This window comes from Dermacentor andersoni, chromosome 5, assembly GCF_023375885.2.
Source record: "Dermacentor andersoni chromosome 5, qqDerAnde1_hic_scaffold, whole genome shotgun sequence".
NCBI classification, from domain to species: domain Eukaryota; kingdom Metazoa; phylum Arthropoda; class Arachnida; order Ixodida; family Ixodidae; genus Dermacentor; species Dermacentor andersoni.
Genome location: NC_092818.1, coordinates 156,440,459 through 156,464,101, shown reverse-complemented (window position 1 = coordinate 156,464,101; position 23,643 = coordinate 156,440,459). Strand labels below are relative to the sequence as shown.

The 23,643-nt window shown below is 44.7% G+C and overlaps 1 protein-coding gene across 1 annotated transcript in view; it reads right to left on the bottom strand.

The window, feature by feature from the left end:
* Positions 1 to 2,851: 2,851 nt before the first annotated feature.
* Positions 2,852 to 23,643, bottom strand: part of LOC126531442 (nose resistant to fluoxetine protein 6-like) — a 36,620-nt gene continuing 15,828 nt past the window's right edge. The window contains exons 3-15 of the mRNA XM_050178962.3: positions 17,314 to 17,425; positions 16,963 to 17,047; positions 16,193 to 16,275; positions 15,307 to 15,486; positions 13,933 to 14,026; positions 13,242 to 13,328; positions 12,214 to 12,379; positions 10,991 to 11,073; positions 8,667 to 8,789; positions 8,062 to 8,182; positions 7,622 to 7,811; positions 6,836 to 6,978; positions 2,852 to 5,038 (exon numbers count right to left, since the gene is read on the bottom strand). Of these exons, the coding sequence (XP_050034919.2) occupies positions 4,730 to 5,038; positions 6,836 to 6,978; positions 7,622 to 7,811; positions 8,062 to 8,182; positions 8,667 to 8,789; positions 10,991 to 11,073; positions 12,214 to 12,379; positions 13,242 to 13,328; positions 13,933 to 14,026; positions 15,307 to 15,486; positions 16,193 to 16,275; positions 16,963 to 17,047; positions 17,314 to 17,425 (1,776 nt within the window). The 3' untranslated portion in view covers positions 2,852 to 4,729. The remainder of the gene's footprint in view (positions 5,039 to 6,835; positions 6,979 to 7,621; positions 7,812 to 8,061; positions 8,183 to 8,666; positions 8,790 to 10,990; positions 11,074 to 12,213; positions 12,380 to 13,241; positions 13,329 to 13,932; positions 14,027 to 15,306; positions 15,487 to 16,192; positions 16,276 to 16,962; positions 17,048 to 17,313; positions 17,426 to 23,643) is intronic.

Below are 23,643 nucleotides of genomic sequence, written 5' to 3'. Positions count from 1 at the left end.
AGACATCCCGCTTCGATGTTATTGTTGTATACAACTCGTAATTACATTTGCAGTTAGAAATGTATTCTAGCAGTCAGGCGATTATTCTTAAATAATCGATCATCACTGACCAAAACTACTGTCGGACGATCAACTGCACTGTGATCAATTAGCACTTGGTTCTTTTCCTATAACATCACCAATCCTTTTTTTTTTATCTTGAGTGTGATATAGTTGGGGGGACACAGCAAGCTGCGGTTGGTGAACCGGACTCGGGCGGCGGCAGCCAGCCATGGCTACCTGGACTGAGGAGACCACCCACCTTTGGGCTCAAGAAGCCTGGTAAAGCAATAAAGTTTATTTATCTCTTTCTCCGCGTATAATTCGGGTTTCGGTGTCGTCAAACTAACATCTAAACATTGCTATATGAAAACAATTTGCTAGTGTAAGTATTTAACTATTTGGTCTAGTAAAGACCATCCATTAGGGCTGCGGGTACTGGAAGGTCTACTTAGCCTACTCATTCCTTATTGGAATGTCCGACACACCGATCTGTGACTCGAGCAACTGTGAAGAGACGATCGAGCACGTGTTGTATTTTTGTAATCTCTATGACAACGAATGCGACGTTCTTCAGAGTGTGTTAAACCGATTAGATAACAGACCATTTTCACAGACTAAGACTCTCGGACCATGGCCCCACGCGTCGCAGGCTTACAAAGCGACGCGGGCACTGCTACGTTTCATGAAAGCGACTGGCCTCAGTGACCGGTTATAGGCGTGAAGTTATGGACATCCTCTCGTACTCACACCGATAGTACCTTCTTCCCTCCCTCTCCTTTCTTTTCTTCCCTTAAACCCCTTCTCTTGTGTAGGGTAGCAACCCGAACGTGCGTGTGGTTGACTTTCCTACCTTTCCTTCCTTCCTTTTGATCCTCCTCCTCCTCCGTGCATTCTAAAATATTACCGTTCCCCTGAAACGAACATGTCGCACGTGCCTAAGTGGTCTACACAATTATATACTTGTGCTTAAATTACAAAACCCTGGTCTTCATGTTTCTACGGCGACGGTAGCCTGTTTAAAATGGTGCTGACAAGCGGTTACCTTCTGTTGGTTACCCTGCCCATACCTTGAACTCTTAGTTTTATTGCTCGAATGCTGAACCCCCAGGCTATTACATTTGGATAATTATCTCAATATACTCCACAAAGTTTGTCGAAATACAAATGCTGCCTGTTCGTTTCAAGTAACAAATAAAGAAATCGTTGAACTTGATTCGGAAACCCCCATAGATGCTTATCATTGTGTTTTTCTCATTTTCGATCTTCTCACCGACTCCGCCTTGACTAGGGCCTAAATTAATATTGCCCTTCAAGACGGCCCTTGGCGACGCTTTTACAGTGGAGCTGTTAGAAGCTCGCTGGGTTTCTCTTGACGTTCGCAGCTAGCTGGAGGAGGGAGAGCTGAAAGAGAGTGAAGGCAGAGTATAAAAATAGCATCGCGCAGCATAGCGACGCGGCGAGCGTGAGTGGAGCCTAGCGGGGGAGGACACGAGCGAGGAAGGCAGCCCGGATGCGTGCCCTCTCCTGTGGCGCGCGAGACAGGGGGATCAGGTGAGGGAGGAGGGGCGTTCTTCTCAGGCGGCTGCTAGGGTGACTCGATGTCCTCCTCGCCCACTGCTCCGTACCGAGCGGAGACAATCACGGCGTCGCTGCGCCGTGCTCCCTATTGGGCTGCAGAAATAAGTGTATTTTCCCACATTAAACCGCTACTACTACTACTACTACTCTACTACGGTGTTGGCCACGCGAATCGTGGACGCCGTAGTAGATGCCTTTGGCGGACGCGGAGGGACGCTTTGCCGGCGCTCGTTTGTCTTGTGTGCAGTTTGGCACTACTTCACTGGCCTTCCCCAGGCTCCACTGATCTCTGGTGTCTGCAGTAGCAGAGCCGCGCATAATTATTTGGTTCTGGTGATTTTGAGTAGTTGCTCACGTAGTTATGATTGCACGGCTCAGGTATCACTGACTATTTTCACTGGCAACACCTCAGGGGTGGTGCTCTGCGGAAACAGTGAATAGGTTCGAATCACTGAGCGCTGGTGACTATAAAACATTTTTTTTACAGACGTATACTGGCAGATTACTGTTGGCCAACTCGCTCATAAAATACGGCTTCTCAACGCATAAAGGCGCCGCATACAAACCGAGATTCCTTTTACAGTTGTCCTAGGTTCAAGACTGCCTGACCACTGACGTAGAACACTCATGAAGGTCTAGATTTCAGGGTCTTTTGGTGAAGCTCGTTCCTTCTTTCTGGATTGTTCATTTCTCTTTATTAATAAAAAAGCACTTATACTTAGAAGGAAAATAAAACAAATTACGTGACCCATGGTGGGATCAAGCCTCGGCCCCACAGCACAGCAACTCGGTGCTCTAGCCATTAGGCCACAATCGCACGTATGCTTGTATCGTACCAATATGATCGCCGCGTGGGTCACAATGCGCAGCGCGGTTCTGCCAGAGCACATGCGAGACGGCCAGTTTCCTTTACTGCAACAGACGGAGGAATGAAATACGCAAGTCTTTAATTAACCGCTTCACAAATGCTTCGTTTCACATATGTTCCAAGATGTAGGTTGGATGTGCGCAATTTTGTTTTCGTTGACGTCAACTTAGTTTCAACCTTTGTCCCTGAAATCAAACTTCTTATCTGGACGTCTGAACAGCTGAGATATCCAGGAAATACTGTTGTATGAATCTGTTGAACTACGCTAGAATAACTCAATAACAAAATACAAGTTCCAATAGCATAACGGCATGAAATGAAGCACCTATGGCTGACGTCACTGTTAGAAAAAATAGAGAACAATTGCAGTCGTATATTCAAGTTTATTTCGCTGAGAGTTTTGAATGAAAAGTAAATTTTTACAACATAAAATTGTTCTGTATGTACAACATATTCACGATGATGCTAGGACATAGTAATTTACTGCATTTAATAAAGCCCAGTAAGCTATAAAATATGAAACCGGTTTCATCTATGAGTGTTTCATAGAACCCGTTTCCCCAATTTGGGTACTATTGAGTTTTAAGCAGCGGCATGCTGGAAAACCGCAAGAAACAAGTGCCCCTAGGTGTCTTGAAATTAGAGAGACTAGTGCAAATTCACAACACACCGTCATCGATGAAGCACTACTGTCCGTGATATGTAGCAGCACCATCCGCACTACATGTGTCTATAAACATCGTATGTGATTAAATACATGGAACATTGGGAGCTTGATGAATACCCTGTATATAGCTTTGTTGCTATGTGACATGAGATGGTATTTTTTTGTTCAGTGTTCTGAAGGTTTCAAGCTCCAGAACTTCTTTTTCTCTTTCCAGCGCCTTTTCGTAAAGCACAAGAGATTCGCATTGAACTAGCAGATTTTTCAGCATCTTTTTACTGTGGATCTATATTAAATAATACGGCAGTAAGCAAATATAACGTTCACAAAGACAGAACATGACACTGTGCATGGTATTCAGGGCGCCAACATGCAAGAAAAGCGAAAACAACTTTTTAGGACTCACTAGACGTGAAGCACCCTATTTTGAGGACTCAAACTGACGAAGCGACCTATACCATCCTAAGCAAAACAACACCAATCACAATTAATTTCAATGTTTTTTTTTTTTATAATAACCAACTACAAGGTGCAGGATCAGATATCACACCCAGCAGCCTCCATGCTGACTGCACATATTGCGATGACGTTAAAGTTATGATCATTTTACAAGGGTGGCGCTATTATGACAGCCAAAATATGCGAGTCTCAATGTGAGTTGCTATGTCTCACTATGCTAGAAGTGGATCCTCACTCACCTGTCCAGTGTTTATTAAATTTCAAAGGAGAACTCAGATTTCTTTTAAGCAGAGCCAGCACTTAATAGGATCATGATTAGCGTTTCCGTTCCCTCTAACATTTTTAAATTCGTACTAACGTTGAAGATTGCCGCGCCACCACTGCGCATGGCTGTGGCCGATGACGATGGTCTCATGACGCCGACGCAGTCCATCCCAAACGATAGCCCCGTCATGAATTAAATGCTGACCTGCACTGAAGGTCATGAATGAGTGAATTATTGCTCACACTTTTTTACAAGGACAAGCCTACCTTCTCTATCCCTTCTTGACATGGTAGCACATAACATTTGCAAAAAACGCGAGCTCGACTGAGAGCAACAGGTATACTGGCTTCACCTCAACCCTTCATCACTTTCGCAATACATTTTGAATTGCGAATAATGCATGCCTCCTGAATATCCTCCTTTCTGGATATTGGGGCAAACAACTCCGATGGTGCTTGTAGCGTCAGCACTGTGGAAAGTACCCGTTCAAAGTTATTTCACAGCACATGCGAAGAGTACACGCCGTCAACAATTGTCACTCTCAAGTGTTCAACAAGGCCGGCAAAGCCTGTCTTATCACCTGAACGTCACTTGCGTTATTTCACTGGCTCTTCTTTGGCTTCGGGTTGTCCACCCCTCCGGTCAGGCGCATAAGCCGCATACACAACCACATGCGCACACGCCTTAAGTCCTTGAGCGAATCGAAGGGGTCGCACGGCGAGGTCGTAGGCATGCACGTGGACAGCACGGGAAATGTGTGATTACGAAGAGCATGCCATAGGCTTTTCTCGTCGCAGGAGTGAAAAGCAGTTCATGTCGATGAGCTGGAGTAATAGTTATAATGCCCCATGGCTCATAACCGGCACGACTGCGGCGTGACCTCCGGTAACGCGGTGCCAGCGCCGGCTGCCGGCGAAAATGGCTCCTGTCCCACGACGACCGTAGGTATGATGTGGTGCGTCTTCTTGCCGTTTGCGGAGGCCCAGCCCTTGCTGCCGGCCACGCCACCGTGCTTAGGCTGATGGTGTCCGTGCACAGTCTTCTCTATTCCATTAAAGGCCAAGAAGGTCTTCTCGATGACGCCCGTGGGACACTCGCACAGGATAAACAGGCAGTAGCTCATCAGGCAGCTCCACACGAAGATCGAGAACGTCGTCGATATCTGCGCGCCAAAAGAAAGGAAATAATAACTCAGGAATGCACTTATCGTGTCATCTTGGAAGGACGAACTTATGTGATGTAGGCTTTCGCTTTCTACAGAGAACTGTTCTCGTGTGGCGGTGAAGGCCGAAGGATCGGAAAGGGGGCGATTTGGAACCTAGCCATTATTGAGCAACGTACATAAATAATGCGTTTCTCGTGTTTCGTCTCTTTCCTCTTTTTTTTTTTATGTGCGCTGCCCAAGAACGGTGAACGCCGGCGTTCAACGGCGCGGGCGATATGAAATGTCAATGCAACGCAACGTGTGGCGGAGCTCCGAACTTGCCCCGAAATGTTGTAATGTATTTACCCGGAGCTTATTTCAATCGAATAAACAATCCATATGCGCGGTTTTTTAAACCAGTAATCAGTTAGCTTTGTTTCGCATGTCGCGTTACATGGACTCGATGTTGGAAGTCACCTATATGAGTTATCGAAACTGATGATGTGATGCTGCAACGCAGCCTGCGTCGGGGCCGTCACTATAGCAGTTGCTTTCAAACGCAATTAAGAATGATGGTAAAAATAAAGGCTGCCTTGTGTATACCCCACCGGAATATACAACTTCCTTGCACCGCGTCTTTTTTTTTTTTAAGCCAGGGATTGTTGATTATTAAAGTGGAAAGCTGGGCTAGTTGGTGAGTAACTATCATACCTTGCTGGTGAAGCAGCGCACTGACACGGACACAGTGAAGACACACAAGAACAGACGACACTACGACATATGATTGCGAGTGCAGCGAGTGTCGTCTTGTGTGTCTTCACTGTGTCCGTGTCAGTGCGCTGCTTCACCAGCAAGGTGTGAAGATTGTTGCTTCTCACGTCACATTTTGCTGCCTCCATGTTGGAGGCCAGCTATATGAGTGCATGGTTGCGGCGATGAAAGGCTGATGGCATTGTCCAGCTACGCCACCTGAGTAGGAGCCCTGAAGCGGTCGAATGACAAAGGCGTCGGTGATGAATGGTCATAAGAACCACCAACAAACAAACGTTAGTACTTCCGATGAGCGCGATAAGTCGCTTAAATATGATGCCTTCGACGTATGAGTTTCTCAGATGAAAACATATGCAAAGGAATATCTATTTATTTCGCTGTACGTATAAGATTTTTCGCTTGCCATAAATCCTTGTTTTAGTATTAATGAAGCACGAAGGATGTGGACACTACCCTAAATTTTCTGGTGAATGGCAGTAACTTGTGGTAAGGGTCAAATGCTCCCAACAGGAGGCTTTGTACGTTGGTTCTTGTCTACAGCAAAAACAAAATAAGCAAAACAAAAAGACTTATCTAAGTAAGCTGCAGAAGACGGAGCTCAAAAGAGAAACCACTCTTGTAGGTTAGAGTATTTTGTTTCACCACGAAGGTACGTCTACGTGCTTGAAGGAACATTACACTTCTCAGGCCTTTACTATTCTGCATAAATTTTCTACTTTTCACAAGGTCTGCTTGTGGGTGCTCCAATTACTTTTTATGGTCTCGTTTTAATAAGGAAAGTATCTTCGTGCCCAGGTATCATGACCGTCTTCACAGTTTGCAAATTATTGTCTACGATGCACCATGAACAACGGAAGAGACTAAATGCGAGTGTAAGCGGAACCTATGCTATTAGAGGTCACACGAATGCTTCAGGCGACAAACAAAAGCATCAAAACGCTTTACGACAGGCCCCCACAAGTCTGTTCTTACTCGTTGCCGAACAGCTATCGCCGAATGCTCACAGGTGGACAAGCAGAGAATTTCAAGATTCACACAACTCACCACTCCGAGCATAGAGTAGTAAATCCGTTCCCTTGAGACGAAGCACATGACGACAAAGTACGGCAGGTGGACGAGGTAGACGCCGAACGATAGCCGGCTGAGGGGCACAAAAACGCCCCACGACAGGAAAGTGGCGATAAAACCTGCAAGTGAACAGCACGTGAGTTTCCAAACAAAGGACACAAAACTGGTTGCATTTAAGTGCCTGCGGTACTTGGCGCAAGATGCCGACATTACAGAAACACGGTGGAAAAGAGGTCAACACACTGAGCCAGCTTCGCAACAATGAGCACCGTAAAGGAAGTTCTTGAGAGTTGATGTTTGCGGGAGGCAATCGCAAAGCCTGGTCGAATGTTCCGGTCCTAATAAAACCAACGCGTATAACAGCTACATAACTGATTTAGTTCAATGCACCTACAATTATTGCAGCTGAAGCTTTAGCGAAGTATACTGCCAATCAAGTCCAACAGAAAACGACTTTGTGATGCATAGAATCAACACGACCTAGCAACAGCTGCGCTAACCTCTATGGCTACAGCTTGCTTTGATTCCGGTACCGTCATTAGGATCCTCGATTCCATAAGCGCAGTTTTAAATTCGCAGCACAAATTAAAAAAAAAGAGAACTACATTCGAACACGACAGCAACATGTAGTAACGGCACTTCACGTTTCCCGTAAAGGCAACCTGATTATGTCGACAATGTTGTGCCTTTCTCCCGTCAAATCATTATACGTATTGTGCACCTCCTATATTTTGCCACAGAAACTAAGGTGAGTTCACCCACCTCCTCGGCCGCGTGCGCAGGCAATGACGAGCCAGCTCAGGAAACCGGACCATAGCAGTCGGTCGAAGAAGGCGAACGCCACGTCCTCCCAGGCGCCGGGATTCACGATGCCGGCGTTCCAGTGACGACGAGCTAAGATGCAGGTGAGCGCACAGGCAACACTGGCACACCACAGCACGACCTCTGTAGCCTGCGCATACAACAGTGGAAAATAAACAACTGTTAGCTATAATGTGTTTTAAGTTCGCTATTTTCAATCTTCACATCCTTAGGTAAGTCGAAACGACTGTTGCTAATTACTGTGGGTGAGTTCTTTTAAATGTCGCTGCACTGACCACTTTGATTTGTGTGTGCGACTTTCTGCAGTTACTCTTAAAATGTTTGCGGTCGACCCACGATTTCATTTCAGTGAAGTGCATTTTATGCACCCAGACACGTACCCACGACATCTCAGCCTTCTTGTACTTCTGCAGAAGGAGAACGGTGACGCATCCCAAGAAGTAGCTCGCTCCATGGAACGTTGCCATCATGTAGACATCGTTGAACGTATCTGCCATAGTCCTGCAAGCGTTATGAAAAGAAATGCAAATAGACAATAAAGAAGTCTGTCTCGCTATGAAAAACAAACATTTTGACTAATCAAACTTCACGGTTTTGTAACATTTATGCCACGAGACGCATTGGCGTGTTACGCCTGTCCTGTTACAGCTGCTCTTTGGGATAACCTCACCACATCTTGCGCGAATGAATAGTGCTTGAGAGCCAATAAAAACCCTATGAACCATCAGCAGCCGTCTTTGGAGCCATTTTGAGAGTTCCGAGAACCCAGCACCGCCTGTCGACATATAAACCATGGCAATGCATCATTGCAAACTCCACAGCATTTAGCTGTTGCGCCTAACCTTCCGAGTCAGTCTAACCAAGGAAGCAATGGTCTAACATAGGTGCCAGCTTGTGCGTCCAAATGTCTCACTTGTCGAATGTTTCACTTTATTATTTCTTTGTTTTTGTTTCGCACGAATTTTAGCACTTTTTTCACACTTACGTGAGATCTGCGACCACCGAGGGGATGACCGGCAGGTATCTTCCTGTCTGCATTTGCCAGGCAGAGAATGCACTACAGAAGAGTGAGAGGGCCAGGAAAGTCCACATCATCCAAGATTGCCGCCTGCGAAAACCCACACATTATTGTGGTGTCAACCAGCTGTAGACAAGCGCCAAGGCTGACAAGGCTGACATGGTTTCATTTTTCAAAGAGGTACTCAGGGCTTTGGAAACTCCTGTGTGCAGGAACACTGATTAATTTCCACCAGGCAGTATTTTTAGTATGAAGCCAAATTTAACTTTATTGATATGTTATTTTGCATTACATTCCTCTCCATTTCTTTCATTCGGGATCTTGGGAATATAATTTCAACCGACCCACAGAGTAGTGCACATAGCGTGCATGTCATCTTTTTGCAGATCCCTTAGCCTATGTACGATGTTTTACAAGAATTAATTGTTGAGCTAGTTGTTTTGCATAGCTTAACAAGTAGGTTAGCGCACACCCGCCGTGGTTGCTCGGTGGCTATGGTGTTGGGCTACTCAGTACGAGGTCGCGGGATCGAATCCCGGCCACAGTGGCCGCATTTCAACGGGGGCGAAAACACCCGTGTACTTAGATTTAGGTGCCCGTTAAAGAGCCCCAGGTGGTACAAATTTCCGGCGACCCCCACTACGGCGCGGCTCATAATCAGATCGTGGTTTTCGACGTAAAACCCCATAATTTAATTTTTTTCTTTAAGTTAGCGCAATAAAAGACGCAGATGCAAGAAAAGGAGGCAAAGACGAGCGCTTGTCTTTGTCTCCCTTTCTTGTGTCTGCGTCTTTTACTCCGCTAATTTACTTGTTCTGCTATGTGCAATGCTCAGCGACTGAAACGTGATAATCAGAGCATCGTGGCGGCCGGTGCTTTTTGCGCCCCCAGTGAGCGTTGGGTGATCGCTGGGGAGCCAACGTGCAGTCAAAATGCGTCTCAAGGACTCTCGCTTTCGTCGTACACCGCAATGCGTCTGGTCGTAGTCCCCAGACGAAACCCGTGGGGCAATAGAATTCTGGCAGAAACAATACCATGGCGAATGTCGGCGTTATAATGCAATGAGAATTGCAACAACGTAGCAACACAGAGCATCGCCACCTCTGAAACACGTCATATATGACACACGTACGCAGCCTCTTGTGTTTCGCGCCTCAGGAAACACGCAGGGCCATCTAGAAGCACTACCACGATGTCCGGGCGCGGCGCGCGTTTGATTGTATAGTCAGACAAAACTGTCTGAATATATATATATATATATATATATATATATATATATATATATATATATATATATATATATATATATATATATATATATATATATATATGTAACCACCGAAGGAAATTTTAAAGTTTTTTTTTTGTCGCTGAACAACGGCACATACCCACACTCTAAAAAAGTTTGCACCCTTTAGGGCTTATCTTGCCCCACAACAATAATCGTCATCTATCTTGTCCGCATTTCTTTAACACTGCGAGACCCGGTACTGCCAGGTCACGAATGGCATGCATGCGCGTTATCAGCGTGACATAGCATTCTCGACAGGAAAGTAGTGAGCGCCGAGTTTCCGAGAAAGGGAGCGCAAGCAAGGCAGACGAAGATTATCGTTGTGTGTCAACGTAAGCCCCCAAAAGGTGCAAACGTTTTCAAGCGTGGAGTCACCTAAGCGGGTTTCAAAGAGGTTCATCGAAAAGCGGCACATATACCCAGTTGCAGACACCCACTGGCCCAAGTTCGGGTGAAATAGGTTCACTGAAGAACGGTACATACGCATTCGCCAATACCCAGTAACTCAGTTAATTTGTGTCATTTATTTTCTCTCAGGGTTGGTAACGTGAGCCTGTTTCCACGGCTGGAAACACGTTCATTAAAGAGTGGCGCATACTCAGTGTCACATACAGAGGAAGTCGAGTTGGCCCTGCAGTTTGTTTTTAACCCGGTTCACTCGGCACAGCGGCCCGATAATCTGCGTGTTTCACCATGGATACCCGTTGACCCACGCTGGAAAAAGAGAGGTTAAGTACGGACACACATACATAGATAAGAGACACACGGCAAACTGGGTGAATTTCTGGAGAAATGCTAATCGCATTGAAAAGCACCGGCAGCCATGTGCTGCCAGTATCCCGTCTTAATTGCTCAACACTGTACCTTGTATAATATTCGTACTGGAATATAAATTGTTAACCTGCGAAGTCATAATGTCTTAGGCCTTCAACCTCACTTTGCTGTTTTCACTGGTATATTTCCGATCTATAGCAACTGGCTGAATAAAATGAAAGCTTACTTTCTCAGAAGGGCCAAGATACAAATGCAGATGACGAACAACTGGAAGTCAGTAGACAGGTACCAAAGGTGGGCGAAGCATTCCTACAAGAGTGAAAGGAAAATTAGTGAAACTTATCAACGAATATGCTTATCAATGCTCTCGCATACGGCGGAGTTTAGTACGCGTGGTTACAAAAGTCATGCCTTTTGTTGTAGTTACGTGAGTGACATGATGAACACTCGACCTATAATTTTAGAGTAAATAATGTAACATTCTGAAATGATAACGGTAAGAGATGAACGGTAGTTCTTGAATCTTACTTTTACGTTTATTTTGCTAAAAAAAATAAATAAGGGCCACCAGTAGGTTTTGAAGCCGGTGTACTGAAAGTCACATCTTGTTTAAGATATTTTGTAAACTAAGCATCCAGGTAGTAATTCCAACATTACGCTTTGTGTTTATTGTGAATATTCAGGTTCTTTTAAATTACATTGAATCAAACACCTAGTGTTTCGGTGCAAGCGTAGGGAGGCTCATGTGCGTCATTCTTGACATAGTAACATATAGTCGTCAGCGATAATGGGTCATCACAATGGTCAAATTATAAGTCCCTTGCTGATCCAAAATTCGACCCTAGTTTTTTTTTTTTGAAGACTTATTTAGGTAAGTCTCCATACTCCCTGCAATTACCTCTTCAATCGTTCAACCGCATCAAGCTACTTGATTAAGCAAATATGTTTTTTTTACTAAGGCTCTCGTCATATAAAAGCGGAGGTGTTCATGTTATCTTGTTGTTTTTTTTTTTTCAGCTTTTCATGACGAAAATGACAAAACCATGTCCCTGAGTACAACAAGAAAGTTGTGTCCCGAGGTTGACGTCTTTCTGCTACGACATAATTTTCCGCTCTCATGGCAGAGTTGGCTTTGTCGTTATGACAGGTTGTTATTCATACAGGAAAGTTTGCTACGGCTACCACACCTATGATGCCGTGGTATTTGACGTGAGGAAGTTAAATTTTACTATTAAAATTCTCACTGCAACAATGGCAGCTTCCGTCTTGACGACTGAATTACGGGCCAAAAGACGGCAGATCCTTCTGGCATCAGAACAGAAATTTGCCTTGCTCTTTTTTTCTTTTTCTGACTGGTTTTCCTCTGACTTCTTTTTATAACGCACATCCATATCCATACAATATAAAAATATAGTTAAACAGAAAAGTGTACTGTATTGTATTACCAACCATATCAGTGGAATTGTAGAAGTTGCGGATTTGTAGAAGCAGCTGCCACCAACGCTGGGTACTTTCTTCGTAGTAGCCGTCGAAGAGTAACTTCGAGTTCGGACCCGAGAAGAGCAGAGGCACCAGAAAGAAAGCCAGGATTACGTAGGCGACGGGGACCATGACCCTGTGGTTGAATGAAATCGACAAAGCATGCCAAAGCTCTTGTTAACCATTCAAATCATTGCTTCGAAGCAACAATAATAGCTACGCAGGGAAGATATCGCTTCGATTCTTTCCCCTCGTGAATACCTTTGAGAAGAGCGTGCGAAGGCCCGTCATGAACGCTATGCTGACGCCTCCCAGTTCCGTGTGGAAAACGATTCGCATATACAGGGCATCCTAGCTAATTTTAGCTAGAGTTTTAAAATACGCAAATGCCACGTATAGCTGCACAGAACAAACGTAATGTTGTTTGCCGTCGCTTAAAGATGCTCAAACTATTTTTTTCATTCCGCCTAATTAGATAATTGATCTTAATTAATAAATCAGCTTCTGAAATATTATAATTAGCTGAAAAGTGTCAATTAAAAATTGTAGAGCGACTTGAAATACTCCCGATACAGCTTTCTGTTGCTCAATACGTGCTACATAAAAGTGTTTTTCCGAGCGTGAAAGAAGCCCGCAAATGCATGTAAAATTGCCGCGCTACTGGCCGCTCGAGGCACTTTGCGTGTATTCGCAATTATGATAGCTTATTATAATGTAATACAACCAGACTTTCCTCTGTCACTCATATCGAACTTGTTCTACTATGCAGTACAAAAAATAACATGGAAAACGATCTGAATATCAGCCATTACACAAGTAGACATGACCTCAATCTATTTAGTGCACTCGCACTTAGACATGCATGCATCTTGCGAAATTTCGAATTTCCTTCTCTGGATAAATATTTAATATGGGAATAGCTGTTGAGGACCTGCTTATAATGATCATTTTGTAATGATCATGCAAAAAAGTTGCACATTGCTCACACACACACACACCTGATAAGTCGACGAGTCAAAGCGACGGCAATGATTATCCAGGCATCCAAATCCACCTTGATCACGTTGTAAGCCAAAAGAAATCCGCTGGAAAGATACAGCGATAATATGCACTGAACTTAAATCATAATGCGCGTTGAAAACAAGCACACGCCAAGCATTATTCAGGATTTATAGCGTCACAAAGCCTTCACGTGATATTACCACAAAATGCGAAACCGTGAAATGATTACTCAGTGAAGTTATACTAAACCCTTAATTAATATCGCGCGATGGCCACTTCATCGCTTGAAACCATACATGACTGAACATATATTCCTCCTCAACTCTTCTGAAAACACTATTTCTCACCAGCGCATTTATAAAACATTGAAATATATCATTAACGTTAGTCAGAATATATATGAATACAATTTTCAGCGAACGAACATTACATGTTCACTCGTAGAAGCTCTCACGATCAGCGTCTTTCCTGCTGTCTTTTTTTTTATGTGGTTACGAATGCCACACATTAGTCGTCGCACAGCGTTGCGTTAAACATAATTTCCGCACCCTCATTTTCTCTCCATCGTTTGTTCATGTTGCGAGTGCCATACGTTCAACCCAAACAGAGAAGCGTTTGAAACTTCACTACTACAATTAATTTTTTTATTACACATTAAAACAGCTGCGCTTGTTGTTGTCGACGTACCTCAGGAAGAAAAATGTATCAACGCTGAGGAAGGCCGTTGAAAAGGTGCAAAAGTACCAGGTCCCTGTGGCTTCCAGGACGTTCGCAAACCTAGCTGTAAAAGACACAAATACCGAAAAGCTGTAGCCAATGCCTATGCTGCCTTATTACTTAATTCCGCGTGGTATATTTTTAGCAACAGTTCAATGCGCTCTTCATTATCTTCTTTCACACACGACATCCTTGTGATGCGGGAAAAAAAAGCAGCGAATTGCTTCAATGTAGTACCGGTTAAAATGTGGCGCTCCTTTAGCCTCTCACTTAGGCGGAACACAGATAAGCAGGGTCGCTGTGCCAATACTGAAGCGACTAACATGCGTCTCAATTATAAGAGCCAGCAACTTCATACATTATTAAAGGACTTTGTAGAGTCTGCTGCAAAGGAAATTTGATTTTTTACGATTTCGCACTTGTAAAGGACATACTTCGACGTATCTAGTTAAGGCCATCACCCTTGCTGTAATTTAGGAAATATAGAAAAAGGTTAACCGGCTTATTACCACCAAATAAGGTGACAACGGGGCTAGATGATCTTAGTCGCATGCAAGCTACAAGCTATTTGTTTGCAAATACAGGCGCAGTAAAACATCCGACGTCAACCACTGCCTTGACCGCTAAACCTAACACATGGCAATAAATGCGGTATGCTGCTAATAGCTCGTGAAAATTAGACTTTGCACCTGCCATGGCAGGTGCGGTGCTCAGCTTTGTCGTCAAATGCGCAAGAGTTGAAACATGAGTTAGAGGGATGATGCCTGTTTCTTACATTTCATTGTTTCCGTATCGACAACCCAGTTCTTGCAATCAAGTACAACACAAGACATCTGACGATCGTGCACAACTCATAGCTAGAAACTTGTGACCGAAAGCCATCCGGCGCCGGAGACATGGTTCCGCTGGCTAGATGATGACTGAATCGATAAAAACACATGTACTACGCCACAGTGTACCGCCTTTCTATATCATGCACTATTTTTTACGTGGACGAATTTTTCGTTCTGTACATAGTGCATAGCACCTATTTAGCTGAAACCACCAAACCCCTATCGAAATATTCAACACAACCAAACAGACCACCCAGGACCGATTTCCCTACAAAATCTTGACAATTCATTAACTGAAATATCGTATCAAAAATCTTCTATGAATCACGTGAGTATGCGCGGCTACTGAATAAACCTAGCTCAACATGCCGTTGTAGAACAGTCGAACAGAGAGAAATAAGGCGAGAAATTGGAAAACCGATGACAAGGTTAACGCAAAACGAAGCCCTACCAAAATTTTCAATAAGAACCGAACATACGCTTTTATAGGAATTGGGGGCCTTATACTTACAGATGACGGGGTCGAATGCCATGGACGTGTGGCCGAGGACAATCCAGAACAAGCTGAAGAAGCGAAGGCCATGCAGGAACCGGTAGCAGTACTGCTCGGAATGGGTGTTCCTCGACACGTACAGCAGGATGTTTGTGTTCCGGGTCACCGAAAAGGCGCTCAGCAGCTTCACCATAATTGCTGCATACGCAGTGATACTTATGTTTCCATTGCTACCACTTAGGATGAGTTAAAAGGGAAAACAAGATAATTTCATCCTGAACTCCATTACGCAACAACCTTTCGTTCAAGTCATCGTTCAAGAACTGATGAAATGAAAACAATTCTCTGTTAGTCATTGGGGACAACTGGCAACATCGATTTCATGCACGCTGCTTTCTTTTTCTTTTCTTTTTTTCACGTGGAACAAACTGGACGTTAAAATAACAAATCAGGAAAACATGAGGTTTGGTCGATCACTTCATTCTGCTTTTCACTTGGCAAGGATATTTCACTCACTAATTAGTTCAGCAAGACACCTCGCGCAAATTCAGACAAAAATTATTGTTTAAAATAAAAGTTGGAAGCGTTATCTTTATTTTTTCGCAGAGATGTTCGCTCAAGAAACAAAGTGCACCAATATGGGTATTGCATTATTGTAAAACTATAGCCGCTATATTCCGCAAATTACTGCTGTAATGTCTGTAGCCTTTTTTTTTCATAATTGTTTAACACTTTGTATTATGTTGGCGGTACACTTGTTGTTGCCGGGGAAGTTATAGACAGACACGAGAAGGAGAGCCAACACTGCTTTTGGGAGTGGGTCATCGTAGCTGCCGCATGCCGCCACGAGTGGTCGCATGGCGGATGGTGTGTAAATAAGGCAAACTAACTTCGTGCCACTCACTTCTCTTCATGTTCTTCTTCTTGGCGTACATGTCAAACGAGGTGCTGCAGATCAGTAAGAGGACATTCACAACTGCCAAGGCTCTGCAAAGAAAAATAAAAGGAAGACACACGCACGTTACGAACTAGACGCGCATAAGGACTGCGAGCAACACATACTTGTGGTTGTAGCTGATCCCGTTAGTTAAAAGGATAAAAAAAAGCAAGTATGCCAAGAAAGCTGCTAATGTGGTCATCAAGTACTCGTGTGCAGTAAAGCCAGAAAGAGGTGGCAAGTTATATTGCAGCCGTTTGATAACAAAGGCGCAAATTATTCATCAGTTGACGATTCCACAACAACAAAATTTTGCGGCTGACTGTGAGAACGTATCTGCGGTTGTGTCTCCCTGGCGAAAACTAAAAGTTTCAAAATTATAAATGACTCGAAGGTGCTTTATACACTCACGTATTTCAATATACTCTAAGGACCTGACACCAAATGTGATATGCATCTCAAGTAAACAGATAGTTGCGGGAGGACTAGATATCACTTTAAGGCTTGCTTTGCAAGGTAGCGTCTGTTTATTGACCTCAAAACGCCAACTTATTTCTAACATTGAACATTTACACCGTGAAGGCAACACCTACTATAAGTGGCAGCTATTTTCATTGTACTTGCGAGTTACTCAGTACGAGCAAATTCTACCAACTCCCTGGTAAAGGCAGTCCAGCGTGAACGTGGAACCCCACGGATGCGATAGCTGGCAATGGTCTTAAGCATTACACGCTTACATGAGTGTTATCTGGAAGGGCGTGATGGACACAGGCTCCCCGGTGACGCAGTCGTTCACTGTGACCTTGGCTACTCCTTCGCCAACTGCAATAAAATGGAAATCAGAGTCAAAGAACAGTCAACGAATCCGATTTGCCGAGCCTCTCTAACAGTTCACACGTTTCTAGCAGTTATTCACAGCAACCGCGCTTAACTTAACACGCTGCGCATTGTTGGCGACTCAACGGCCACACTGCTACCTAAAGACTGAAAAGCAGGCACCATACCGGTGTTTGTATTGTTAGATATTAATTGAACGCTGCTGATTCATTTCTACAAATGTTCTCACAGATGTATATAACGGGCCTCACTTGTGCTCGCAATGGCCTGGATATCTTCTTTGGAGCAGTCAGACATGGTGCATATTCCCACACGGAGGCCCCTGACACGATCGTCATCGAGAAGCTGGAAGAGCTCCGTAGTCTGCACGGGACAGGAGAACAGCAACCGGTTAGCAAGACAATGCACGCCTTGGTAAGGATATAAGGCAAGGATATACTATACTGGCACCTTATGTAAATAACATGTTAGGAGACGCACGTCTCTAGTGAATCGCATTTCGACAATGGTTCAGGCAAGCAATCGATTCACTCAGAAATTAACATTGCATTCGCTTCCTTCCAGACTTGTACGTAATGAAGTACATGAAATTAATTAAGTAATTTTTGTAATTTAACGATTACTTTGTTTACTCTGTGACATTCACTGTAATTCAGTTATTTTTCTTTTGTAACTCATTACGTGTAACCCCTTACTTTCTTGACAGGACAAGTTGCAACAGGCGACGCAGCTTTGAGAACGTGAATTTGGCGGGAACTACAATATAAAGCTGGATACCGTGCCACGCAGCAGCCTCACGAATGCGCATGGTCAGAGAGGTGAACCCAGGAGCTCAGTGTTTGTTTCCTCCCCTTAACCGCTCCACCATATGTTGACCAACGAATTGAATCGGTGGTGGAATTTCTAGATATCGACTGCCACTTAAGACGTTATTGCCAGGAAATCACCTACGGACGATTTGTTTTTCAGCTCTCCATTGGCCCACCGGCGAGCGTCTTCTCCAAGTCCCAGTAACAATGAAGGGCTGCACTTCTTAGAGGGCCCAGATGCTGAGCAACGACAGCCTTGTGTGCAAAGTGTCAGTGCGTTATAACACCACCCTACCACCCTGTGCGTACATCGAGTTAGTTTTCAGTGTCGCTGCTGATGTCTTCACAACAAAAACAAGAGAAGAAGACCAACGAAATTTTCTAAAACCACTTTAGTGAACATGGGCAATGCGCGAAAGTCTTCAGAGAATGCACGGAAAGTGCCAGGCCAACTCGCTAAGTTTGCTGAATCTGTCCAACATTAAGAAAAGTTCGAAGGAAAGTAACGTAGGAGGAATCGATTACTTTTGAGTAATTCCTGTTACTTTCGTGGTGCAGTAATTGGTAACTGTAATCAATTACATCTTTAATGAAGTAATTTCAATTGTAATCGGTTCCGTTTTATCTGTAAGGTGTACAAGTCTGTTTCCTTCCCACATATTAGAGAAAAGAAAGAAAGGAAGAAAAATAGAAGAAGAAAAAAAAGAAAGAAGATAGAAAGCCTACGAAACAATGCATCAGCACTTCATATGGTACATTGTTTTTATAGCATATATACTATATGCTTTTTTTTTTACTGTATTCATTGTGTCTACCTTTGCTTTTGAGCTTATCTCTCTGCTCCCGCTTTCTTCTCTTCGTGCCATGGGGGCTTAGTGACTAAAGCATTCTGCCCCTCAGTACGAAGTTCCGGATTCAATTCCCTGCCTCAGCGGCCATGTTTCGGCGAGAACGGAATGCAAAAACGCTCGTTTTTTCCAACGTTGGACGCATGTTACACAACACCAGGCGGTCAAAGTCTACTAGGAGCCATTCACTGCGCCGTCTTTCATCAGACCCTGTTTTGTTTCGCGCCGTGAAACACCATCAATCCAATCGGCATCCATTTCTTCTCTACTTTCTTGCAATCGGCAGGCGTCTATCCGTTTGATTCATACCTTGGGCTTGTTTAACTCCGATATTACTGCACGCGAAGGGGTGTCGCAACACCGTTGCCTGCATTAGGGTCGCTCTTTCAGCCTTATGCGAAATCCAAATAAACGTTCGGGAAGCCACTGGCAGCGTATCTTTGAATGTCCGTCACTGGTTGCGAAAACGTGAAAGATTCGCGGATTCGCACTTTCTCAATGTTGTTTCAACGGCCATCGAAAAACGGGGAGAAAAACCCACTCCGTTTCTGATTACCTGCGAGGAACAAATACGCGGATATACATGCTCGACGATCAGGAGCCGCAGCGTGGGAGCTGCCCGCGGCATGTTTGTCGCGTGCCCTGCGACGTGCCTGCGCCTCGCCAAGCTTCTCATTGCGAAGCCACGTTCCTCCCAGGTCGCGTGGCGTTCGAACGTCGACGAGAAAATCACACGGTGCGCGGTGATCACGCCAAGTATACAAGAGCCAGGCTTATTGCTACACGACAACATGGATGTGTGCTCGGTGTGGTGCGATCCCAGTCTTACGTGTTGTAACGGCAGAAAACGAAAGCAAATGGCGTGCTGGTCTCGGAGAACCTATCCACGCTCACGCGCATTACCTGCCGCCGCGGGCCACTTTAATTTTCCCTGTATCCGATGTTTGTTTGCACTACGTCCGGCGCCTTTTCGAGTTGCACTATGTTCGAGATCAGCCCGCATTTTTAGGATACAAAATTGACGCGTCCTAGCGCGTGACCTTATTGTGACCTCGGGTCCGTCTAGGCAAAGAAATGCTTTGCATTCAAAATAAATAAATCATGGGGCTTTAGGTGCCGAAACCACGGTATGATTAGGAGTCATGCCGTAGTGAGGGACTGCGGGTTAATTTTGACCACCTGAGGTTCCTTAACATGCACCCAATGCACGATACACGGGCGGTTTTTTTTTTACATTTTACTTCATCGAAATACGCCAATAGCACTATCACAGAGAGGGGAGGACCTAAAGACCATAGGGATCTAATCCCGGCCCCAGTGGTCGGGATCTGATATGCGCGCTCGTGCTTATATATAGCAGCGCAACCCCATAGCCACTAAGCCCCCACGGCAGGTGGGCGCTCTAAAATGATGGCGAAATGCCTATTTTGCGCATGACTCCGATGCAACGACACCGTATGGGCTGTAGTGAATAAACGCAAACTATCTGACGGGCTGGGATGGCGCAATTAAAATTACCTGCGCGTCGTACCGCATAGTAATGTGCGCTATGCCCCCCAAGGCGCTACATTTCGCGCGTCGTTCAGTCTTATGGATTGCCATAACAGATACATGGCTACCTCTGCCTTAACTATGTTAATAATCCACATCCTGTTTTCTCACAACCTGGAAGCGTACGCGCACATCACGTGTCCTTTCTACCTATCTCTTTCTCGTCCAACAATTGCGAAAACAGTACAGCACGAAATCAATAAGACGCATTATGCGAAATGATAAGTAAAACTAGTATGGACATGATTAACACCAAAGTTTCAGAAGACGTCCTGCATGGTTGAAACTGGTCCAAGAACGGGGCGCCCAAGTTATATCTCATAACCTGGAAATCGTCCAGGAAAACTCAGCTGCAGCTACACAAAGGCCCTACTGCTGTTTAAATAGATATGATTCTAGTGACGCTTGTTCGTACAGTACGTGTAATGTTTCGCGTGACCTACAGAAATTAATTACTAGCCTTGAATGGTCGTATCTATACGTTCATTGAACGTAACTGATTTTGTGTAATGTACGTAGCACTACAATAGAAAAAAATGGCACTTTTTTTCTTTCTTTCTTCCTTTTTTTTTTATCTTACATGCTACAACTGATTGCGATTTCATTTTATTTGCCGAGGGCCGAAAGTCTCAAGGTGATAACCGTCGGAAGGAAATTTGAGCCTTCTACAGCCGCGTTCTCACAAATAAAGCAGCCTGTGCAGATTCCATCACTAAAGGAATGGTTCAGCGTTCCCAGGATACCTAACGGTCATTCCGTGCGTATCACACATTCTGGCATTGAATTCAACTCGGCATACGCATCGAATACGAAAGCTTCATATCTTCGATGGCCAAGAACATCAGGTCCGATCGAGCAAAGGAACTTATGTCTTCTACAGTCCCGAAGCACCAGCCATATTAAAGTAAATTTCAAATTGAGACCTTTGATGCTGCGTAAACAAAGAAAAAAAGGAGGTTAATTTACTTTTTGTTTCCGGCTACGACAACTCATTTTCATTCAGTGCTTCCTGTCCGACACATGGCCTTCCGAACACAAGTCTTTGGTCGCGATGACCTTTGGCAGATGGCTGCCGCAAAGTTTCCCAGGCGCGCAGTGATGTTGTGTACTTTACGAGGTACTTGTACATACTTAATACGCTACCCGAGGGGGCTCTCCAGGTTTCGAAATAATCACGAACGCCACTTGCTGGCTTCCATGTTGTCCTTGATGAAGGTTTACTTTTTCTCCGGTTTTCCTGGATACGGCTACTACCCGTACTACTATGAGTGCAATAGACGTCATGTACCGTTGAGGTCATTAGATCGACTCTTGCCTATATGACACCATATGTATCTGGAGTAGTATGTCAGGCGAAACGCCAGGCTAACGTCTCCAGCATATTACTAAAGCTTGTTTCCTTTTCTCTTTCTTGCCTATAGTGCCTACGAACTCACTCACATTCACTCGCAACATGGCACGCAATCATGGCATCCGTTCGGCTTCCCCTAAGCGCCGTCTTAGATGGCAGTTGCGTACAATTGCTATCGCATGATAGTCGTGGTTATATGAATACTTAATCCACTTCTCCCCAGTACAACAATTGCTAGAAAATGACAAATTAGACAACATGAGTTAGTTCACATTTTAATTAATGCGGGCAGTGACACCCTTAGTGCGTAGCCCTTGGTTCATGATTTTCTACTATATTATATATCATTGTTCTCAAATCATCAGAGAGTAGGGAATGAAGAGAAGAAAAAAGTATTAGCGCCTGCAGCATCTTCTGTGCACCTATCCTCTTACTAGAAGAACTGTATTTTATTGTGTTCTGACAGCCTGTCATGCTTTCTTTTTTTAGAAACTCACGTATTGCGACAAGTAGAAAAACATCTCGTAAATGTGAACGTTGATACGCAACTCCCTCTATTCGCTTTTCGACCGCCTCAATGCATTAATAAATCTATGAGTGACGTCATCCACTTATTTTATATTCGGAACGCTGTCTGCTGCCTGTTACGTTTCACTTTGTGCGGCAACGAATGGAACGGATGCCAGACGTTTGAGACACGACGTGCCTGATCGTCACGCTCGTCAACATGAAAACACTTGTCCGTCGGGTGTGTGCGACGGGATTATGCTCAAAATGTGCAAACCCTACTCTCCTCTGTCCTACGTTCAACCTCTCTGCGACAATGAGTGGTTTCCCTCCGTGTTCCTCTATGCGGGTTGACCCGACGTGTCCTCACGAGGACATCTATCAGGCAGCAAGAGAAAATGAGGTTGCCCGGATGGTGGAGGGAATAAGAAAACCAGCGAGCCGCCACGTGGAGCACAGAGGCAGAATTTGTTTTTACATCCCGTCGTCTTCCCTGCCGAACCCTCTCCGACAGTCAATCTGGTTCGAGCTCCAAGCGAACGCTGCTTAAGGTCACACAACCCGTCCCCGCACAACTGGTGGCAACCTTAACATACTAAATGCAGAACAGGGACAAGCACCTTCGTCAAGTTGCCGTAACAGGAGCTTTTTTGCTGCTGCTCCTAAATTCGTCTCTTGCGTTCCGCAAAGAGAAAACGTACAACAAATAAATCTTACTGCGTGCACGGGTATACTTGTGGCACGCCAGCTTAACCGCAGTGAAAGAAGGAAGACCAAGGCACACGTGTCAAGCCAGTCGCGCCACAAGTGAATACCAAATGCAGGTCTTCAACAAGTACGCAGCAGTATAAATGTGTTTCGCCACGTGGCGACGCCGTTGCATGCGTCCAGCACGCATCCTATCGGAAAGCAGGGAGAACGTCACTTGAAATATAAAACCACCGGCTGAATATAAAGCTGTGCGAAGTCATGTCAGTTCCGTGCAGCGTCACAAGAATTGTCACTGTGAACCAACGCAGATCCCCATGCACAGTTTTTCTTGTAGTCGACAGCAAAAAGTAACAAACCTCGGTTCAAACACCTTAATTTGTATTTGGAAACTGCGTATAGCCCACGCTATTTCTGGTTCAGCGACATTATTTAAGCAACGAACTGAAGCGTAAACAATATGGCTTTATATATAGGATTGCAAATACACAGTGGGTTGGCAGGTTTCGTCGTCCTGCTTGCCCCATAAATTTAACACAGCCGTCGTGAACATCTTTGAGGCCATTTGCTACCCTTCTCCAGAGTTTATGGCAAAGCTTTATATCAAATGTAGCGTTCAGAAGCTCGGAATGGTGAGCAGAACTGCCTGTCTGAACATCTATGGTTTTGGAGCTAAGAAACCCCTACAGCGCGGCCACCACGCGGCCCGATGACAGGTCCGATGATAGGTCCCATTGCTTCGAAATTTTCTACCAGACGTGCGCTTCGTCTTCATTCCAGTCTCGAGACTATATATTCAGGCAACTT